We start from the raw sequence: 22,072 nt of genomic DNA, 5'->3' as shown, positions 1-22,072 counted from the left end.
GAGAGAACATCATTTCAGAGGTAGTGTTGCTCACTGCCAAGGCTCGTTCATGAATGATGGTCAGCTGGATGAAGTACAAAGGTACCTGAATGCAGCAAGGAGTAGGCTAGGCAGAGGAGAGAGAAAATGTAGGAGACAAAAATTCAAACTGAACCCATCCTCTCATTATTGATCAAAAACAAAATACACGTTACAAAATATAGTTTGCATCATTTACACAGCAAAAAAAATCATAACACTACATTTACAAACTACCCATCCTGATTAAATTCTGCATTCCACAAAACCAATTAGCTTAACTATCTTTGCTACCACTGTATAGGTCTATCATACTGAGATGACTGAAAAAATACAAGACAGTACCACAAAGAATTCATTCAGCTAATTGTGAATGACAACTGCTACTGAATTGCATCACATTTGAAGTGTGTCAGTTAATGCTGTTGCAGTTTTGGTGAGTGACTTTGTTTCTAAACTCAAGTATTAAACTAATATTTATATCAGATTGGGAGCACAGGACTGCAGCTGTTCAGGAAAGCCCATCATCACCTTTTCAAGGCAACTGGACAGGTAATAAATGCAGCTTTGCCAGCAGTGCTCCCCATAATTGTTTTTAAAAATTGAGCTTAATATACAATCCTCACTGACAGCCCTGCATTTCCTGAAACCTATTATGCAAGGTCAGCCTCTCAATTGAAGGATAATCTCAAGTACATGGCTACAGTACTTTCTTATTTACACACATGGATGTCAGTATTTAAAAATGTTAACATATAGATCTGTAGTATTCTATTCTACATTTTTAACATTCCAACCCCTTCCCCTTCAACAATCCTGTGTATCGACTCACATGCTCGTTGAAACATTCCAGCTCAATTATGAGTTTAACTAATTAGTATGTTTGAACATTTTTGTAATAGAAAGACAGATCGTAAATATTGAATTTACAGCACTGCTCTTTGAAATTCAAATATTGTATCTCCTAAATTAAACAGAACAGTTCCAATTTGTTAATATAAAAGTTTTATCGTGATAGTCAACAAACCAAAAGCAGGAAACATGAAACAATTGTAAAAAAAAAAGTACATTATTTCCCCACCACCCAGAGAAAAATGCCGGTATCTATCCAGGTACGAAGAAGCAGTAACCTTCCACTCTTCCTGTAAACTCCCCTGCATCTGGGGAGCTCAACTGTTAACAATATGAGAAGCGAGGACCTGATTTATTCCCATTTGTTTATAAATAAATAACAAAAACAGAACAACATTTGGCACCTCCCGATAACGCGCTGCCTTTCCCCAAACCCACTTGCAAAGCGAGTGAATGAACTTTATTTTTTGAAAAAACAAACTCTGTAGAATACCTGCTGCAAATTAACGCGACCTTTAATTTAAAACAAAATAAGACTTGGGTGACAGAGAGAAGAATCAATCCTTCCCAAGACGGATGCTGAGCAGAGAGGAGGGGGGAAAGAAGATTAATCCCTCCCCTTTCACCTCCTCAACATTCAAACAATTGCAACTCTCTCCCTCTGTCGGCGTTAAAATGGGGAGAAGGCCGGACGGCCCCCGGCCGCTCTCCCCCGCCGGGCCGGGGCTGGTCCCCGGCCTGTTGCTGTTACCCCCCCGGTGCTGGCGCGGCCTGGCTGTGCCGCTGAAGCCTCCGTGTCCCAGTGAGCGGGTGCCAGACTGCCCTCTCTCACACACACACACACACACACACACACACACACACACTCTCTCTCTCTCTCTCTCTCCCCCCCACTCACAGTCTCGCCCAGCGCGGGGGGCACTTCCAACCGTCTCTCACTTCTCTTGCGGTGCTTGCTCTGCTGGGCGTCAGGCGTTTCCGGGACCGGCTTGCCTCGGCTCCTCTGCTTGCAGATGAATTTTTCGGTGTAATTATATCTCCGTCTCTCACAATTCACACAGCCGCCACCATTTTTATTTTCTCTCTCTCCCTCGGAAACTCTCACCGAGTCTGCGCCGCGCCGCCGTCGCGCATGCGCCCGACGCCGCACCTGCAACCGTTAGCCTTTTTCTTCGTCCCTTCCCCGCGCTGCCCTCTGGGAGTTGCAGTCCGTCAACCTGCCCATTTCCGGTTCCGGCACAGCGCCGCTGTCTGCCTACAATTCCCACAAGTCCTCCCGCGCCAGGGGAGGGTAAAATAAATCTCTCTTAATACGCGTGTTTTCCAATTTAAAAAACCGACGTCGCTTCAAATTATTCTATTAAGTGTTTTTCTTAATAAAATGAGTGTGATATTTTCAAGGTGACAGTTGGATTTTTTTTGTTGGTTGGGGAGAGGGGGTGAGAGGTCGCATCGGGGCCACTTCCGGTGCTCCGGCGCCAGGCATACTGGGCAGTGTAGTCCGGCCTACAGGTGTTCGCGCCTGCTCCTGGGCTCCCGGCCGCGAGCTGCGCCTCGGTGAACGGACGGCCGGACGCTGGGGAGTGTGGGACAGCGTGGTAGCTGCCGAGCGGGCGGGAGGCAAGGCCGGGTGGTCGGGAGAGAGCGAGCGCGCTGCAGCCCGGACCCGGGGAGGTTTTCCATTCCGGTTCCTTTCCAAGATGGCGGCCGCGACCATGGCGGTAAATTCAGGTCAGTGATGGAGGGAGGGAGAGAGAGGGGAGGGGAAAGGATCTCCCGCATGGGCTCGGGGCCCGCATCGCAGGCACAGCATCTCCCCAGCCTCAGGGTGTAGCTGTGCCGGCCGATCCCCTGTCCTGGGAGCCCAGGCCCCGCTCATGCTGCTCTCCAGTAACTCAGTGCATTGGGGAGGGACACTCACTCACTCACTCACATCATAGGCAGTCCCTCGGAATCGAGGAGGACTTGCTTCCACTCCCAAAGTGAGTTCTTTGATGGCTGAGCAGTCCAACACGAGAGCCACAGACTCTGTCACAGGTGGGACAGACTCCCTCTCACTCACACACACTCCACTCACTCACTCGCACTCACCTCACTCACTCGCTCTTCACTTTTGCACTCCACTCACTCACATATACCCAGGAGACAGTGCAACACTTGATCAGGAAAGGAATCGTTTTCTTAATGAACGTGTTTCTAATTCAGTGCTGCCATGCACAACTCAATCTGACAGAGATGTCGGGAAGATAACTCTCTATAATCTGTCAACCGTGGCTCAGTGGGTAGCACTCTTGCCTCTGAGTCAGAAGGTTATAGAAACATAGAAATTTACAGTGCAGGAGGCCGTTTCGGCCCATCGTGTCGCGCCAGTCGACAAAGAGCCACACGGCCCTTGGTCAGCAGCCTACGAACAATGACTGAAAGGCAAAGAGCACCCAGCCCAACCAGTCCGCCTCACACAACTGCGACACCCCTTATACTGAAACATTCTATGCTTCACCCCAACTGGAGCCATGCGATCTCCTGGGAGAGGCAAAAACCAGATAAAAACACAGGCCAATTTAGGAGAAAAAATCTGGGAAAATTCCTCTCCGACCCATCCAGGCAATCGAAACTAGTCCAGGAGATCATCCTGGCCGTATTCTATTCCCTGCAGTACTTACCATTATATCTGCTCCGCCCAACAAAAGGTCATCCAGTCTAATCCCAATTACCAGCTCTAGGTCTGTAACCCTGCAGGTTACGACACTTTAAGTGCCCATCTCGCCATCTCTTAAAAGTGGTGAGGGTTTCTGCATCCACCACTCTTAAGTGAGTTCCAGATCTCCACAGCCCTCTGCGTAAAGAAGCTCCCCCCCTCAAATCCCCTCGCAACCTTCCACCAACCACATTAAAACTGTGGCCCCTTGTAATAGCCCCCTCCAGCAATGGAAATAGACCCTTACTATCCACTATGTCTAGGCCCTCAATATTTTGTACACCTCAATGAGGTCTCTTCTCAACCTCTATTCCAATGAGAACAAACCCAGCCTATCCACTCTGTCCTCATAACCTAGATTCTCCATTCCAGGCAGCATTCTCGTAAATCTCCTCTGCACCCTCGTGCAATCACGTCCTTCCTTTAATACAGCGACCAGAACTGTATTCAATACTCCAGCTGTGGCCTAACCAAAGTATTATTCATTTTAAGCATAACCTCCCTGCTCTTATATTCTATGCCTCAGCCAATAAAGGCAAGCATTCCATATGCCTTCTTAACCACCTTATCCACCTGACCTACTTTCAGGGATCTGTGGACAAGCACTCCAAGGTCCCTTTGTTCATCTACACTATTAAGTGGCCTACCGCTTAATGTGTATACCCTTTCCTTAATAGCCCTCCCAAAGTGCATCACCTCACACTTCTCTGAATTAAATTCCATTTGCCACTGCTCTGCCCACCTGACCAGTAGATTGTTATCCTCCTGCAGTCCATGACTTTCCTCTTCATTTGATTTAAGTCTCACTTCAGCACAAAAAATCCAGACTGACACTCCAGTGTAGTGGTGAGGGAGTGATGTCTGTCCTCTCAGGTGCACATAAAAGATCCCTCGACACTATGTCCTGGTCAATACTTATTCCTCAATCAACATCACGAAAAAAGCAAATTACCTGGACATTATCACATTGCTGTTTATTGAAGCTTGCTGTGCACAAAATGCCTACAAAATTACAACAGTGACTACACTTCAAAAAGTACCTCTGTAAAGCACTTTGGGGTGTACAGTGATCGTGAAAGGCACGATATAAATGCAAATCTTCTAAAGGTCATCGACCTGAAACGTTTACTGTTTCTCTCTCCACAGACGCTGCCAGGCCTGCTGAGTACTTCTGGCATTTCCTGTTTTATTTCAGATTTCCAGCATCCGCAGTATTTTGATTTTGTCTCTATATAATCTGTTGCGCTCCTTAATTTTTATGCTTAGTATAATACAATTACATCTGTGTGCATTTCAATTTGACTTGTTCTGTTTATAATTGAAGTTACCGATGTATACGTCACACTAACTTTGAGCTGGAGGTGCTCAACTCTCATTAACACAGAAAATGTTGGACACAGCATCTGTGGTGAGAGAAAGAGTTAACGTTTCAAGTCGATGACCTTGTTTCAGAACTGGCAGACCATTGTAGTTACAATGTAACAGGTAGTGTGTGTGCAAAAACAAATGCTGGAAAGAGCAAGTCGGGCAGCATCTGTGCAGAACGAAAGTTAAGGTTTCTCCTCTCAGTACAATTTTAAGTGGTGGGAGGTGACTGTCTTGTCATTTTTCATGGTTAAGCGGGTGGAGCTGCAGAATGAAATCTTTAAAACATCAGTGATAATTATAGCAATATCATGTATAATAAAAATGGTGACTTATTCAGCAAAGCTTGCATTTATATAGCACTTCGTAATGCAAGAAACACTCAAAGCATTTAACAGAGTAATCAATAAGAACATAAGAAATAAGAGCTGGAGTCGGCTATACAGCCCCTCGAGCCTGCTCTGTCATTCAATAAGATCATGGCTGATACAAAAGAAAAATACCACGGTTGCTGGAAATCTGAAATAAAACAGGAAATGCGAGAAGTATTCAGCAGGTCAGGCAGCATCTGTGGAGAGAGAAACAGAGTTAATGTTTCAGGTCGATGACCTTCCGTCAGAACTGGAAAAAGTGGCTGATCTACATCAACTCTACTTTCCTGCCATCCCCATGTTCCTTGATTCCCTTAGTGCCCAAAAATCTGTCGATCTAAGTCTTGAATATTCTCATCAACTAAGCATCCACAGACCTCTGGGGTAGAGAATTCCAAAGATTCACCACCCTCTGAGTGAAGAAGTTTCTCCTCATCTCAGTCCTAAATGGCTAACCCCTTATTCTGAGACCATGACTCCCAGTTTTATACTCTTCTGCCAGGGGAAACAGCCTCTCAGCATCTACCCTGTCAAGCCCTCTAGAACTTAATACATTCCAATGAGATCACCTCTTCAAAACGCCAGAGAATATAGGCCCATTCTACTCAATCTCTCCTCATAGGACAGCCCTCTCATCCCAGTCTAGTGAACCGTGGTATATCCTTCCTTGGATAAGGAGACCAAAACTGTACACAGTACTCAGGTGTGGTCTTGCTAAAGCCCTACATAATTACAGCATGACTTCCTTACTCATATACTCTGCCCCCCCCCTTCACTTGTAACGAAGGCTAACATACCATTTGTCTTCCTCATTGCTTGCTGTACCTGCAGGTTAACTTCCTGTGATACGTGTACTCAAATCCCTTTCAATACCAACATATAATAGGCTCTCCCTTTCAAATAAATATTTTGCCTTTCTATTCTTCCTACCTAGAGGTCACCTTGACTGACTGGACTTAGTGAGTTTTACTGGATGTGAACTCGAAGTCAAGTTATCATATGGGTACTCATCGGTTAAAACTTGCAGTATAATATACAGTTGACTCTGCATTACCCACCCCAATAATGATTTATGGTGTGAGTGATTTACATTTTGATGTTGTGTTCAGATGATCTTGGGATTATTGTAATGTTTCTTTTTGATGTCTGTGTTTTGTGAGTAAGCTGCTCAGAAGTGGGCTCAGTACTCAAGTACCTTAAAATTGGGTCGGTGGCGAAACCCAACACGAAATGTGTTAACTTTTGTTAAGTGCCTGCTGTTAGATAGTGGGGCACCTGGAATAGGACAGACCCTAACGTCCTTCAGCTTGCTGAGCACAAAATCCACTCGAGTTTATGTTCAAGTAATGAAGCTCATTGAACACATCTCCATATTATATTTCATGCTTTTTCTGAAAAAAGTTGGCATAATGAGTGTATTTTTCATAGCCTCTAACTCAGTGCTGACTTTTGTTTTTTGTGCTGCAGCTGCCAGTTTGTGGGGGCCATACAAAGATATCTGGCAGACAGTGGAGAACGTGGTCTGGAAGCGTCTGCCAGAAGCCGTTCACCTGTTGGACCTAACTCTCAAAAAGCACAAACCGGACTTCATCTCCCTCTTCAAGAATCCAGTGAGTTTTTCTGTCCCTGAGTAATTAATAATTGTAACCAATAAAGGCACCCTGATGAAGAGCTGACAAGGTAACAGCCACGTTCAGAAAGGAAATGGCAAACCTGAAGGTCTGGGCTGGAATGATCATGTTTAGTGAGAGAAACTGAGCTGTGAGGAGCTACGAGATCAAACATCATGCCCTCCTGAAAGATGGATAAAGGATGGAAAACCAACATCATACCGACAACAAAATCCCCCTGTCACCAAGCGCTGGATGTTTTTCCAGCTTTTTTTGAAGGGAAGGAGGCAGTCAGGCTTTGCAGAATGTGAGGCCAATTGTCGGGATTCAGCACCCCCTTGGCTCAGGCCAGCTAACAGCACAGATTGGGCTTGGAACCTCTGATCTTCCAGGTCTGTACGGCCACCTCCGTCACAACCAGCTAAGCCAAAGGGGGAAACCTCGATTTTATATGGAAAAGCAAAATTCGGTCAGACAGTCAGCATGGATTTATGAAGGGGAAGTTATGTTTGACAAATTTGCTGGAGTTCTTTGAGGATGTAATGAACAAGGTGGATAAAGGGGAACCAGTGGGTGTGGTGCATTTGGACTTCCAGAAGGCATTTGACAAGCTGCCACATAAAAGGTTACTGCACAAAATAAAAATTCATGGGGTTGGGGGTAATATATTAGCATGGATAGAGGATTGGTTAACTAACAGAAAACAGAGAGTTGGGATCAATGGTTCATTCTCTGGTTAGCAACCAGTAACTAGTGGGCTGCCGTAGGGATCAGTGCTGGGACCCTAACTATTTACAATCTAAATGACTTGGAAGAAGGGACCGAGTGTAACGTAGCCAAGTTTGCGAACGATACAAAGATGGGAGGAAAAGCAATGTGTGAGGAGGACACAAAAAATCTGCAAAAGGACATAGACAGGGTAAGTGAGTGGGCGAAAATTTGGCAGATGGAGTATAATGTTGGAAAGTGTAAGGTCATGCACTTTAGCAGAAAAAAAATCGAAGAGCAAGTTATTATTTAAATGGAGAAAGATTGCAAAGTGCTGTATGTACCATGGGACCTGGGGGTACTTGTGCATGAAACACAAAAGGATAGTATGCAGGTACAGCAAGTGATCAGGAAGGCCAATGGAATCTTGGCCTTTATTGCAAAGGGGATGGAGTATAAAAGCAGGGAAGTCTTGCTACAGTTATACAGGGTATTGGTGAGGCCACACCTGGAATACTGCGTGCAGTTTTAGATTCCATATTTACGAAAAGATATTCTTGCTTTGGAGGCAGTTCAGAGAAGTTTCACTGGGTTGATTCCGGGGATGAGTGGGTTGGGTCTCTACTCATGGGAATTCAGAAGACTGAGAGGTGATCTTATCGAAACATGTAAGATTATGAGGGGGCTTGACAGGGTAGATGCAAAGAGGATGTTTCCACTGATGAGGGAGACTAGAACTAGAGGGCGTGATCTTAGAATAAGGGATCGCCCATTTAAAATTGAGATGAGGAGAAATTTCTTCTCTGAGGGTTCTAAATCTGTGGAATTCGCTGCCTCAGAGAGCTTTGGAAGCTGGGACATTGAATAAATTTAAGACAAAAATAGACAGTTTCTTAAAAGATAAGGGGTGATGGGGAGCGGGCAGGGAAGTGGAGCTGAGTCCATGATCAGATCAGCCACGATCTTAATGAATGGTGGAGCAGGCTCGAGGGGCCGTATGGCCTACTCCTGTTCCTATTTCTTATGTTCTTATTTATGAATCAGCAAGTTTTAAACTAAATTCCCAGCTGATTGGAGTAATGGAAATGAAAAGCATATATCTAGCAGTCATGTAGCAGGGATCGGTGCCGGGGCCTCAACTATTTACAATCTATATTAATGAGGTGGATGAAGGGACCGCGTATAATGTAGCCAAGTTTGCTGATGATACAAAAATGGGTGGGAAAGCAAATTGTGAGGAGGACACAAAAAATCTGCAAAGTGATATAGACAGGCTAAGTGAGTGGGCAAACATTTGGCAGATGGAGGAAATGTGAGGTTATCCACTTTGGCAGAAATAATAGAAAAGCAAATTATAATTTAAATGGCGAAAAAATGCAAAGTGCTGCAGTACAGAGGAACCTGGGGGTCCTTGTGCATGAAACACAAAAAGTGAGTATGCAGGTACAGCAAGTAATCAGGAAGCAAATAGAATATTGGCCTTTATTGCAAGGGGGATAAAATATAAAAGCAGGGAAGTCCTGCTCCAAATGTACAGGGTATTGGTGAGGCCACACCTGGAGTACTGCGTCCAGTTTTGATCTCCGTATTTAAGGAAAGATATACTTGCATTGGAGGCTATTCAGAGAAGGTTCACTAGGTTGATTCCTGAGATGAAGGGGTTGACTTATAAAGGTATGTTGGGCCTATACACATTGGAGTTCAGAAGAATGAGAGGTGATCTTATTGAAACATAAGATAATGAGAGGGCTCGACAAGGTGGATGCAGAGAAGATATTTCCATTTATGGGGGAAACTAAAACTAGGGGACATAGTCTCAGAATAATGGGATGCCCATTTAAAACTATGAGGAGGAATTTCTTCTCTGAGGGTTGTAAATCTGTGGAATTCTCTGCCCCAGAGAGCTGTGGCGGCTGGGTCTTTGAATATATTTAAGGCGGAGATAGACAGTTTCTTAAACGATAAGGGAATAAGAGGTTATAGGAAGCGGGCAGGGAAGTGGAGCTGAGTCCATGATCAGATCAGCCATGATCTTATTGAATGGCGGAGCAGGCTCGAGGGGCCAAATGTTCTTGAGGGGATGAACTTGGAACTTTATTTTTGAGTGGTGTGCTGATCTGATACTGGGGTCCTCGTGAAGTTGAATTTAACAGGGCTTTTTATTTTTTGTGTGTGTTTAGGCTAAAAACGTGCAGCACAGGGAGAAGGTGAAGAAATCCAGCGTTGAGGGGATTGCCATCCAGGGCCAGCAGGGGACCAGGCTGCTTCCTGAACAGCTCATCACCGAGGCTTTCATTCTGAGCGACCTCTTCAACATTGGAGAGCTTGCTGCGGTGGAGCTGCTGCTGGCGGGTGCGTACTCTCTCAATTCTGCTGCGATCCATGTGACAGCTTTTGCTTAAATACAGTGGTTCAAGATCTGTCCACTGGATGCGGGACTGTTTGTCATTAAAGCTGGCATCTTTGCATGCTTTATCTGAAGAGCAAGGGAGTTACCTCTGTGTCCTGGCCAATATTTATCCCTCAATCAACATCACAAAAACAGATTATCTGATCATTATCACATTACTGTTTGTGGGAGCTTGCTGTGCGCAAATTGGCTGCCGCGTTTCCCACATTACAACAGTGACTACACTCCAAATGTACTTCATTGGCTGTACAGCGCTGAGACGTCCGATGGTCATGGAAGGCTCTGTAGAAATCCAAGTCTTTCTTTCTGAACAACTTAATATAGTAAATTGCACTGAGTATGGTTCAGTTGTGATTTTGGCCGTATTTGAACTTTAAATTGAAGTGAAGATCGATACATTAATTTTCTCTTTCTCACCTACTCATTCCTTTTCTCTGAAGGCCTTACTCCTAGTGGGCTACGGTTCCATAGCACTGTTAGCCCCCGGGTACTTCACCCAACTAGGAATTGTCCTGTACACGACGATTAGCATCAGCAGGTTAATTGACTGCGGGGCCTCGGAATCGTGTCCGATTCTGTTCTCTCCTGATTTCCACACACATGCATTTTCCAGCAGGAAGCACTGTAGTCTGGAGCAAGAGTCCAGACTGGCCTCTTCACTCGCAGGATCAGAGGTTTATGGTGGCACTCTGCTGCCCTATCTGAAAGGACATCCAATGGGACTTAAAACTGGGTTGCTTTGCATGGCTTAATACTACACCAACTGGTGTCTTCTCCGGTGAGGAATCGTGGACCACGGGTGGGTTCATTTCTTATTTGTGCAAAGCTCTGAAACTAGCTTCTGAGTGAAAATAAGTTAGAATTAAGGGATGATCACTGCTCAAAACTATGCAAACACCAAGTGTGTTCAACTCTGAATTTTTGGCTTTGGATCATTCACAAAGGGATGTAATTTATAGCACTATAAGGCTAAGATGTATGAATAGTCTGATTAAGCCTTAAATTAAGATTAGATGTCCCAAGAAACAGCCAGGGGACAGCTGACATGATTCTCTGTTCGCTCATGCAGAAACACTTTTTGTCCCATAACTACTGCTGGTTAAGGTCTTTTCTCACTGCCCCATGCACTGCTGGATCTGACACAGGGAAAAGCTTGTCATCGATCAGCAATCTCCCTTTCACTTCTGCATCCCATGTCAGTCATAACCTCTCAGTGCTGATAGGATCCCTGTTCCTCTGAAGCTTTGTTCTTCCTAAGCTGCACATATGCTGTCTGACACACTCCTTGCTTCAGATCAAGACTCACTGCATATTGACCTACTCTAGCCCATTCTTTTCTGTGATCTCAATGTGTGCGAAAGAAAGACAGACTTGTATTTATATTGCGACCTCAGGGCGTTGAAAGCTATTTACAGCCAATTAGATACTTTATTTAGCGTTGGGTACATTGTTGTAACATAGGAAACGCAGCAACCAATTTGCGCAGTGAACTCCCACAAACAGCAATGTGATAATGACCGGATAAACTGTTTTTGTGATGTTGGTTGAGGGATAAATATTGGTCGGGACACCGGGTTGAACTACCCTGCTCCTCTTAGAAATAGTGCCATGGGATCTTTTACGTCCACCTAAGAAGGCAGACGGCCTCAGTTTAACGTCTCATCCAAAAGATGGATCCTCCCAACAGTACAGCAGTCCCTCAGCACTGCACTGGAGTATCATCCTAAATTTTGAGTTCATGTCCCTGGAGTGGGACTTGAAGCCACAACCAGCTGACTCGGAGGTGAGCGTGCTGACCCATGGAAAGAGTGCTGGAAAATGGGACCCCTTGCTTTGAGCATTTCTTATTTACTTAGTTTTAAAACTGAAAATAAGTAATGGCCCTGAAATTGCGGCCTCCCCGGGTCCGTACAAAATGCGTACAGACACGGGAAGGCATCGTAAAAGCTGGTTTTCCGATCTGTCGAGGTTTAGCTTGACAGATCTTCCGCATCTTCGAGAGAAGGACATTGGCATGGGCGAGATTATCTTGCCCAGCGAATGTCCTTCAAACTCTTGTGCCTGGTAAATGCAGGATTTAGTCTATTTTTACTCGCGTAAGAGTTTTAAAACATATAAAAATTAAAAACATTTTTATGTTTAAAAACCCTGTCCACAAAGGTAAGTTTATTTTAAACTCTGATTGCACTTTTTTTTTTAAACCCAAAAATATATATTTTTTTCTAACACATTTCATTAACTTTAATTTAAATTAATGTTAAATATGTGAGGTGTTTTTTTTATTTTTTATAATGTGTTTCGGGGAGGTGGGTGTTTCTCATTCACTTGCGGAGTTCCCATTATTATGAATGAGAATACTGTACCGTCATTGGCTGTCCAGTGCCACGTGACTCCAGCTTCTCACTCCGCATCTCCAAGACGTGAACGCGCTGTAACTTGCAGGAACAGGAGGCCTCTGACCGAGATCGCTGGAGGACGCAGGAGCAAAAGGTAGATGTGGTTCTTTTTTCTTATTTACAGGCAAACAAGACCAGAACCGGGAATTTAGGTCCAATGACTGGACTGTACAGGTTCTGTATCAGTCGGCTTAATGGCTGCAACCAAATGTAAGCACCATAGCCCAGATCAACTGGGTTTCTGTTAAGGATGTGGCAAAACCACATGGTTCAATCTATAGGAGTTGAAAGTGAATCGTCATTCCTTTAACATGTGTAACTGTTGCTCTGCATTCTGGATCAATCCTTCTGTGTGATCAGAATTTATTAACTGCATCATGGAATTCTCCCCGAATATTCACTTTAGTTTTGCTGCAGGTCAGCAATGGCAGACGGTATCTCCAGACCTCTCAGCTGCTTTTGTGTTGATGTCAGTGAGCTGCTTTCCTTGTTGATTCCCAAAGTGCCTAAGTCTAAGAATGTCAGTGTAAACCTGACATTCCCCAAGGCCAGCATTCAGAAGGAACCCAATTCTTTTGGAAAAACAAGTTCTTCTGAGAGCCCAAAGTAGCGAGTCGGCCTGTTCACATCGCGGTTACTTCTGGTACAGGGAGACCTGGGCTTCAGGGAACAGTGGTGCCAGCTCACACTGGCAGATTTACACCAGCTTTAGTGTCTTCGAAGCTTACAATCTTGTGTTTTTGTAACTCTCAATTTGGTTTAAAAATAAGAGGGATGGGTTTCATGTCAGAGTCGTTGTCAATCTTGTTATGGAGATGTGAGCCAGGCAGCAATTTCCTTCAGGGACATTTAGGGAAATTTGCACCACAAACATTGAATACAGATGGTGTGTGTCTGTAACCCGCTCACATAGCAAGTTCCTCATTGCAAATGTGCTATAAATAGATATCCGGTGGACGTTGGACCCATTCCCACACTGGATAGAAGCATGGAAGAGCTATAAGGACAGACTGTTATAAAGGAGGAACCAACATCCGCACTACCTATATGCTGGAGGGCAATTTATTCCGCTAGCAATATCCCATAAATGCCAGGCCTTGAATGGAGGTGCATAAATCTATATCGATGACTGGCTCGCTGGTCTTTTTTGAACACCCCCTGTATTAACTTGTATAACCTGAGCTTAACAGCCACCTCAGTCTCAGGAACAGTCCTCCCAAACCCCTTTGCATTACTACCATTTCCCCATCTCTGCAAAGCCACCTTCTTTGGCTGTGCCTTCAGACATCAGCAACATCTCTCCCACTTTCTTCTTGGTGTCCTTTAATCTGATGTAACACGACTTGTAAGGTGTTGTGTGAAGGGTGCTCTGTAAGTGTCAATTGGCAAACACATCACTCTTTATTTTCAGCTGGCTCATCAGAACCTCTAATTTGAGCACGTTTGTCTTCACAGGTGAGCATCAGCTGCCCCGTTTCCCTGGCCTGACGCGTGGCTTGGTGGCTATACTGCTATATTGGGATGGGAAGAGGTGCATTGCAAACTCCTTGCATTCCCTCATACAATCACGACAAGGCAAAACATGGACGCTGGAACTCAGGTGTGTTTTTCTGCTGCCCGCCTGATGACCTATAAATTAACCGGGTGCAAAGTAAACATTTGAAACTTGTATTGTTACCCAAAAATGAAAGGATTATGGAGAACAACCAAATGTCCAGTATAGGTTCTGTATTGTCGTGATATATAGAGCAAATTCTTTTGTGGAACTCAAATAGTGCAGGTGATGACGCGGTGAGTATCTGTACTTCCTGATGTGGCACTGGCCTGTACATACCTGCAAGGTCCCACGTTCCGTCCTGGATTGGTGCTAAGTTAGTTGATTTCAGAGGGGACACTATAATTGCCCAGTGACACCTGGTTAGAAGGGGAAATATAGTCTGGGTTCGTGCTTATGATTGAATTTCAGCCATTCCTGGCAGAAAAGTGCTTAATGGTCAGTGTTGGGCAAACACTGTCTTGTTCTGATGTGATCTTTTCGCCCGCCCCTGCATTCTAATATCCTGATAATATTCACTGTGAAGAGCCAAGTTTATCAAGGTCTGATGGTATCCTTGAAACTCTCCCCACCATGAATCAACAGCTTCGGGACAGATGACATATAAAGTTGAGATTGTTGCTGCCTAATTTATAACGCCTAATATATGCTTTGCATGGATTATTTTTAATTTGTAGATAAAAATTGAATTTTTTTAATGCTGTAATTCATTGATTTATTTTCATGGTTGAGAGTGACTCAGATTCTAAGTATATGAGTAAGTGTGACTTGTTGAGAGGAAGACAAACACACAACACCTTGAGATTACAAGCTAATATTTTCTTTGCAGTTCAGAGCTTGTATCCATGACAACACGGTTTACAGATGAATTGATGGAACAGGGGCTGATTCAGAAGGTGCTGAGCTTGATCAATCAAATAAACCTCAACAATGAGTTTGAAAAATTGCAAGCAGCGCGTGGCTTGGGCAATGCATCTCATCGAAAAGGGGTAAGATTGAAAGCTCTTTCACTTGCAGGGTGGTTAGCAGATACAGCTGTGAAAGCACAAGGTTTCTGATGAGCTGGCAGTAATGTTTTTGAATGGTTGAAAGACTGTTGAAGATGCATCCTTGGCTTCACGAATAGAGGCAATTGGGCTGGATGTTCGGCTTTGATGATTTCGGGGCGGTAATGGCGGCGGGGCGGTAAAGTTAGCGCCCGGGAACAGTTTGTGCCTTAGCAAGTAACGTTGGACAGCTGAGCCCTGAGTCAGGGGGCGCAGCGCTAAGGGAGGCGTTGTACATGTCTCTTGGGCACGAGCAAAGAAAACTCCCGAGCTAAAGAGCCAGGCCGGGAGTGCTCCAAGAGGCGCTGGGGCAGGGGAGAAAGCCTGAAAAAAGGCCACAAGAACATTCCCAAAATATTGCCCATGCCACCACAACACAAATCGCGAAAAAAATTAAAAGAAAAAACAATCACACTTACCTTAGGAGTCCATTACTTACCTCTCCGCTGTCGGTATCATTGGACCGCCCTGATTTCCCAGGCGGTCGGGGCGGATAGGTTGGGCAAGAGTGAAAATTCATGCCGATGTCGCAATCAGGGGCGTTGCATACCGGCGCAGCTCTTCCAGGTGATGCTGCTTTGCACCGCCGCTAATCTGGACCTGAGGATCGCTGCAGGGCGCTGGAGGCTGACCGCCCACCCAGAACACCTCCAAACCCACTCTGGGGTGCAAAATGGAGCAGAGAGGAGATGAAAATCGGCCCCTATTAGAGTACAAAAGCAAGGGAGTTGCACTTAGCCTTTATAAAACACTGGTTAGGCCCCAGCTGGAGTCTTGTGTGCAATTTAGCAAGGATGTCAAGGCCTTGGAGAGGCTGCTGAGGAGATTCACGAGAATGGGACCAGGGATGTGGGACTTCAATTATGTGGAAAGACTGGAGAAGCCGGGATTGTTCTCTTTGAGCAGAGCAGCTTAAGTGGTGATTTAATAGAAGTCTTCAAAATTATATGGGGTTTTGGTAGGGTAGATGGGGAGAATAATTTGTATATTTCTCAAATTGCCAATACCGACAGATCTTGGTGTTGTGATTTCAGACTTATCCACTAATGGGGCGACAGCAATAAAAACATTTCTTCGATACAACAGAAAATGTTGGAAACACTCAGCAGCTCAGACTGAGTGTGGAGAAACATCGGGTGAATGTTTCAGAACTCACTTGCTGATTTTATTGGCTGAATCGATGTCTTGTACAAATGCAACATTACTTTGTTGTATTTGCATTGTGTTCTTGTGGAACTCACAATTTCAATTGCATTTTCATGGACTTTTCCATCCACGCTCTCACTTTGGAAGATCTTTGTGCCTGCACCTCCCTACGTTGCAGTGCTGATTCACTTTCTGTTTGGGTATACATCCTTCCCTTGTTTTTCCCAGAGAGTAGTGTTTCACCTTTCTTTCCATTGATCTGCATCTGCCACCTATCTGCCCACTCTGCCTATGTGGTACCTTACCAGGGGCACCTCTTGACATCCATATCTATAGGATCCATTGCTTTCCCTTTATACAGTATGATTTCCAAAAACGTCAGTTGAGAGTCCTGCATGGCCTGTCCTTTATAATTCCATGCTGATTCATCCTGATTCACCTTTTAGCGGGTTCACTCATTTCTTCTCATTTCTTCTATATTCTGGACTCTGAGAAGCTTGCTCACAACCGAGGTAAGACTAACTGGCCTCTGACTTCCTGTCTCATAAAGCTGGAACATTTGGCATTGTCCAATGCTCAGGCACAGTTGCCATTTCCCAAATCTTTTGGAGAATTATCTTGCATCATGTAAACTCCCTCCCACACTCATCATCATCATAGGCGGTCCCTCGAACGAGGATGACTTGCTTCCACACAAGTTCACAGATGTTTCAATGGAGGACCTGATGTTCCAGTCCTGAACTCCAATTGAAGGGTGGAAGATACCTGTACGTGAATTTTTTTAACGTGTGGTGACCGTTGCACATCAGCCACCACACAGGCTTGACAGAGCTAGGCCTTCATCCAGTGGCAAGGATTAACCAGGACGGCTGGAGACTTGCTCTGCTGCACAGACCTAGTGCACGCGCACAGCGCAGTGTAGGCTGGTCCGTGCTGCCCCTGGGCTCTCTGCTCTTCTGGGCCCCGTACCCTCATCTGCCGCACCTCAGCCACAATCTCTCACCGCTGCTCCACCACAAAACACTCGCCGCACCTTTGCCACCATATCCCATCGCACCTCCGCACCAAACATTCTCCGAACCTCCGCCACGATCACCCACCGAATCTCAACCACGACCCCTCATCGCTCCTCCGCCCCGATTACTCAACACACTAATTATCCTGCCATATTAAGTTAACTGAGGAACTGCAACATTTTTGAAAGTAGCTTCAAACCAGCCACATTCAAATGCTGAACTGCAGTTTATGCCCAACTATCACCACTGGCCCAACGTTTTCCTACTCCACTGCTCTCCTACATGTCAGTTGCACAATGTACTTCATATTTGTACCAAGGAAGTCTTGGAATTAAGGGGACCTCTCAAACCTGCACATCTTATTTTTCCGTTTGGTAGATAGAATCATAGAATGGTCACAGCATAGACAGGCCCGTCGAACCTGTGCTGGAACTGAAACATCTCTCTGCCGATTCTGTGGATTGTTGGAGGAACAAAATGTTTGCGGTGTACTACAACTCTCCCGTGAACTGAAACATCTCTCTGCCGATTCTCTAGGTCTCCGATCTGATCAAGGAAAGCCGCCAGTCCCTCGCGGAAAGCCTCTTTGCGTGGGCCTGCCAGACACCGCTGAGCAAAGACGACACCTTGAATCTGATTTGCCACATGGAGTGTGTCACAACGGAGGCTGATGGCACGTTGGAAAATGTAAACCTGGCTCTTCTCATGGCGCTGCTCTATTGCTTTGATATCAGCTTTTTGGAGCACGTCACCGAGGATCGGGAAGGTACGAGAGTAATAGGTTAAATATCAAGAAGAAACCATACTGGCTGTACTTATTTTGAAATATTTACAATTTCAGCTCTCTCGAGATATTACTTCGGTCTTTTTGTATCTTCACTAGCTCTGATAGCGAGATAAGGTACCATGCCCAGGTTATCAAACAGAAAACTTTTTTCTTTAGCTACTAGATCCAGTGCCCTTGCACCTTCCAAGAATATCGTTATCGTAGACCTTGTATTAGATATTATTTGCCAAACAAATTTAATGTACAATTTAATTCAACAAATATTTACATATATTTATACTGCATGTTAAGTATGCTAGCTTCTCAAAACACGGAAGATATGATTTGCAGTCTGTAAGTTGTATATTATATATACTTCTATATACTCATTTCTTATTTTCATTCCAACTTCAAAGCCATCTTTCTAATTGTTGTGGAAAAATATTTCCGAGACTGTATAATATATAAAGAGAGGTTTATTAAATCGGAGACAAAGCTTTGGGAGAAGTGTTAAAGACCCCTGTCTTTGAACCAGCTTCTCAATTTGGTATCTCCAGTGAGGTTCTTTTATCTTACAAATTACGTCACTTTACATCACATGCTTTAGCACTTGTCTTTAAGTCTAATCATCGCATTACAAGGTTTACAAAGCTTTTCATCCAAGGCTGAGTTCTTGATCTAAACCAGCCTTCATTGTGACAGGGCATTATAAACAAGGGCAGGCTTTCTGGCACCGGTAAAGACAAACATATCCGCACTTATCTCTCCAGTCGTTCATTATCTCACTTTCCTATCTCCATAACTCAAGGCCAGCATACCTTGAAGTCGAACTGTTTTTTTTATATATAAAGCATAATGCATCAGTATTGTCCCTTACAAAATTCATTAAAGGGGAAAATAAAACAAATGTTTGGTCCCGTATACTAGTCAAGTATATGTCCAAAAATCCGCTACAACAATATCCCCCCTTTTGGTCCTGGAGGATGTTCACGAAATCCAGATGACCACAATGATAGTATCATATTGTCATATATTCGTCCTTTGGGGTATGTTACTTCCCTGATGTTCCGTATGTCCACCTTGCCTGTAGCTCTAAGCTACCCTTCAAAGATAGTGGTCGGTGTCAACGTCGTCTGTTTCTTCATCCTTGGTGTCTTCAGGTATTTCCATCATGTGTGCTTCTTCTTCGACGATTACACTGGCTACTGGCATCAGTCGAGCCATCATAACTTTACAGCAGGTATTAAAACACCCGATAATCAGACAGCAAGTAATTATTATTACAACCAGAATAATTACTCCATGCATAAGATAGGACCCCCAGGATCCCCCTAACAGCCAGTCAAACCAGCCAGATCCTCCTGCTGTCATGGATAACTTATTTACCTCCCTTCTTATGTGATCAGCGAGGTTGGTTATGTTTTCTGAATTATCGGGAAGGTAAGTGCAACATTCAGCTCCACTTAAGGCACGTGCGTATGGCTACCATTTCAGCTGTTATGCCCTCTATTGCTTCAGCAGTGTCGTTAACTCTCTGTTCCAGTACCCTCTCTAGGTTATGTAATTCATCCATGGTGCGCCCTATCCCGAATGGGAGCATCATGACCCCAAATAGCCTCTCTACCGGGGTAAGATCTCATCTTAGTTGACCTGGTGTCTGTACTTCTGCTAAAGTATGTACCCGTCTGACAAAAGCGACCACATATCCCAAATAACAGGACCCCCTCCAGTACTGTGGCAACCAGGGGTAGGCCTTGTGCCCGCACACAAAATAAGTGCCATTGTATGCTGTTAGATTCGATCCCAATCTCTCTCTCAGCCTCCGTCGCCACCTAATCTTAGGGTCCCAGTCCTGGCTACTTGTCTGATTTTTCAAACCCTCTATTTCAAAGAACCCTTGGTTTGTTGTTTCGCTGGCTATTATATTCCACCTGGCGAGGTTAAAGTATCCTGCTACAAAACCTGTTTCCTCACCGGTCAGGTTTCTAGTGAAACAAATGTCAGCGGTGGGCCTTCCAACTCCTGAGGTGTTGGTCAAAACCAGGAACGGGGGTCGTACCGACCTATTGTATTCCGGCTGGTACCATCCGTCAATGCATCCAAAAGGTAACCCCCCGATCTCCACGTTTTTTTTTTCCACTCTGGTTCCAAGTATCATTTACTTCCCCTGTACTGTTTTGTCGCATTACCCACTCCGCTACTTCAGAAATGTTAAGGGAGATTGACCTCAAAGGGATGCCTCCTTTGCTATGTATGGGGATGTGCGAACATACCCAGCAACTAGAAAAGTTCTCATTTTGCGCATAAACATAAGACATGTACAAAAAGGTATTCACATGTAACTCTCGTTTCGGTCGAGCTAGCAGGCCGGACCTAACACGAACTATGATAATCGCACCGATCGCAATATATAGTTTCATCATCTTATTACTCTATAATTAACAAATAGTCAAAGGCAAAATGGCCGTATGGTTTGCTTGAAGAATCTCTCGCTGTCAATCTGTAAATAGACAAACAACAACAACTAATACGTGTGCTAAACGGCTGGTTCAAAAACCTTAAGCTGGGTCCAATGCTTCCATTGTCCGCTCCCTTTAACATCGATGCAGGCACAAGTGTCCCTGCTGATTATAACCTCATACGGTCCTATCCATTTTTGGGGCAAACCCCGGTTTTCCCAGGAGGACCCTTACCATAACGCGACTTCCCGCCAACGGAACTTCAGGGAGCTTTGTAAGCTCTGCTTCCGCGTCTCTTTCTTCCTGATTGTCCCTAACTAATTTACGCATCCCTTTTAATTGAGTACTTAGTTCCAAAACATACCGTTTTATTTTGTCTTTTAATGGGCCTGCATCGGCCCCCCCTGTTATGATCTCTGGTAATTGCATCGCCCTTCCTGTCATTAATTCATAAGGGGTTAATCCGGTTGTCCGGTTTGTCGTGGCTCTTAACTTCATCAATATAATGGGTAATACTTCTGTCCACGTTTTTCCTGATGTTTTCATGGCCTTTGCCAGGGCGTTCTTAAGGGTATGGTTCATGCGCTCTACCATCCCAGAACACTGCGGGTGGTAGGGGATGTGGAATTTTTGTTTTATGCCCATCAGCTGGCATATTGTTTTTACAATTTTTCCGGTGAAGTGGGTGCCTTGGTCGGAATCTATTTGAAGAGGCACTCCCCATCGGGAATCACCTGCTCGGTCAATATCCTTGCCACTGTTGAGGCAGTGCAATCACGTGTGGGGAAAGCTTCCACCCACCAGGTAAATTGATCTATAATCACTAGGCAATATCTTTTTCCATGGGATGGGGGCAAAGGACCTGTGAAATCAATTTGTAAATGTTCCCATGGCCCCCGTGGACGGGGCTGGTGTCCCATTTTAATTTTAATTGGCCTGCCTGGATTATATTGTGCGCACGTAACACATCGATGGCAATATTTGGCAATATCTCTCCCCATCCCTTTCCACCACCAATCTCTTCCAAGACTCCCGGTCATGGCCTCTCATCCTGAATGAGACAGTCCATGATGCAACTCCAATAAGGTATTCTGTATGCATTCAGGCGCCATTACCTTGTCGTTTCGTCTCCAAACGTTATCCTTCCCTTGCGTTGCGCCCTGCTTTGTCCACATACCTATTTCCTCCTCAGAAGTGTCCTGGTGTAGTTTCTCAATACTTATCTGTTCGTCTTGGGGCCCCAGCGGCACTGACTTAATTTTAATAATTTAAAATCATTATCAATGGAGAGTGTTTTTTACCTCTTCAAATTCTTTTTTTTCCAATTAAACCAATATCTTTTTCACAGCTGATATCAACTGGTATTTAGTAAGTTATGTCTTTATCCATCGCAAACACCCCTTCTCCCCCATGCTGTCATATAATCGTGTACTACCCCGAATGCATATCTACTGTCCGTATAGATATTAACAATCTTATTTTCCGATAATTCCAGTGCCCGGGTAAGGGCTACCAGTTCTGCCACTTGAGCTGACGACCCCCCATTAATTCGTCCTGATTCAACTGTCTCTAGATCCTGGTTAACTACGGCCCATCCGGTACGAGGTAGTCCCTCTACGTATTTTCGTGAGCCGTCCACAAACAAGGTTTGTTCTG

General features: G+C 44.7%; 2 protein-coding genes across 5 annotated transcripts in view; one reads left to right on the top strand and one right to left on the bottom strand.

Moving 5' to 3' along the window:
• LOC139280901 (CCR4-NOT transcription complex subunit 4-like) overlaps positions 1–2,042 on the bottom strand; it is a 172,783-nt gene extending 170,741 nt beyond the window's left edge. Inside the window, exon 1 of one of the 3 annotated variants that reach the window (XM_070900703.1) lies at positions 1,769–2,042. The gene's annotated coding sequence lies outside the window, so the exon portion shown is untranslated. The remainder of the gene's footprint in view (positions 1–1,768) is intronic. The other 2 variants (XM_070900702.1, XM_070900704.1) reach the window with 2 other exon arrangements.
• A 311-nt stretch (positions 2,043–2,353) lies between these two features.
• nup205 (nucleoporin 205) overlaps positions 2,354–22,072 on the top strand; it is a 168,661-nt gene continuing 148,942 nt past the window's right edge. For both annotated transcript variants that reach the window (XM_070900700.1, XM_070900701.1), the window contains exons 1-6: positions 2,354–2,601; positions 6,772–6,914; positions 9,803–9,974; positions 13,884–14,028; positions 14,813–14,972; positions 17,729–17,957. In XM_070900700.1, coding sequence (XP_070756801.1) covers positions 2,571–2,601; positions 6,772–6,914; positions 9,803–9,974; positions 13,884–14,028; positions 14,813–14,972; positions 17,729–17,957 — 880 coding nt within the window. In that variant the 5' untranslated portion in view covers positions 2,354–2,570. The remainder of the gene's footprint in view (positions 2,602–6,771; positions 6,915–9,802; positions 9,975–13,883; positions 14,029–14,812; positions 14,973–17,728; positions 17,958–22,072) is intronic.

This window comes from Pristiophorus japonicus, chromosome 15 (genome assembly GCF_044704955.1).
Source record: "Pristiophorus japonicus isolate sPriJap1 chromosome 15, sPriJap1.hap1, whole genome shotgun sequence".
Taxonomy (NCBI): Eukaryota; Metazoa; Chordata; class Chondrichthyes; family Pristiophoridae; genus Pristiophorus; species Pristiophorus japonicus.
The sequence above is the reverse complement of the archived record's forward strand: the minus strand, read 5'-3'. Positions and strand labels throughout refer to the sequence as shown.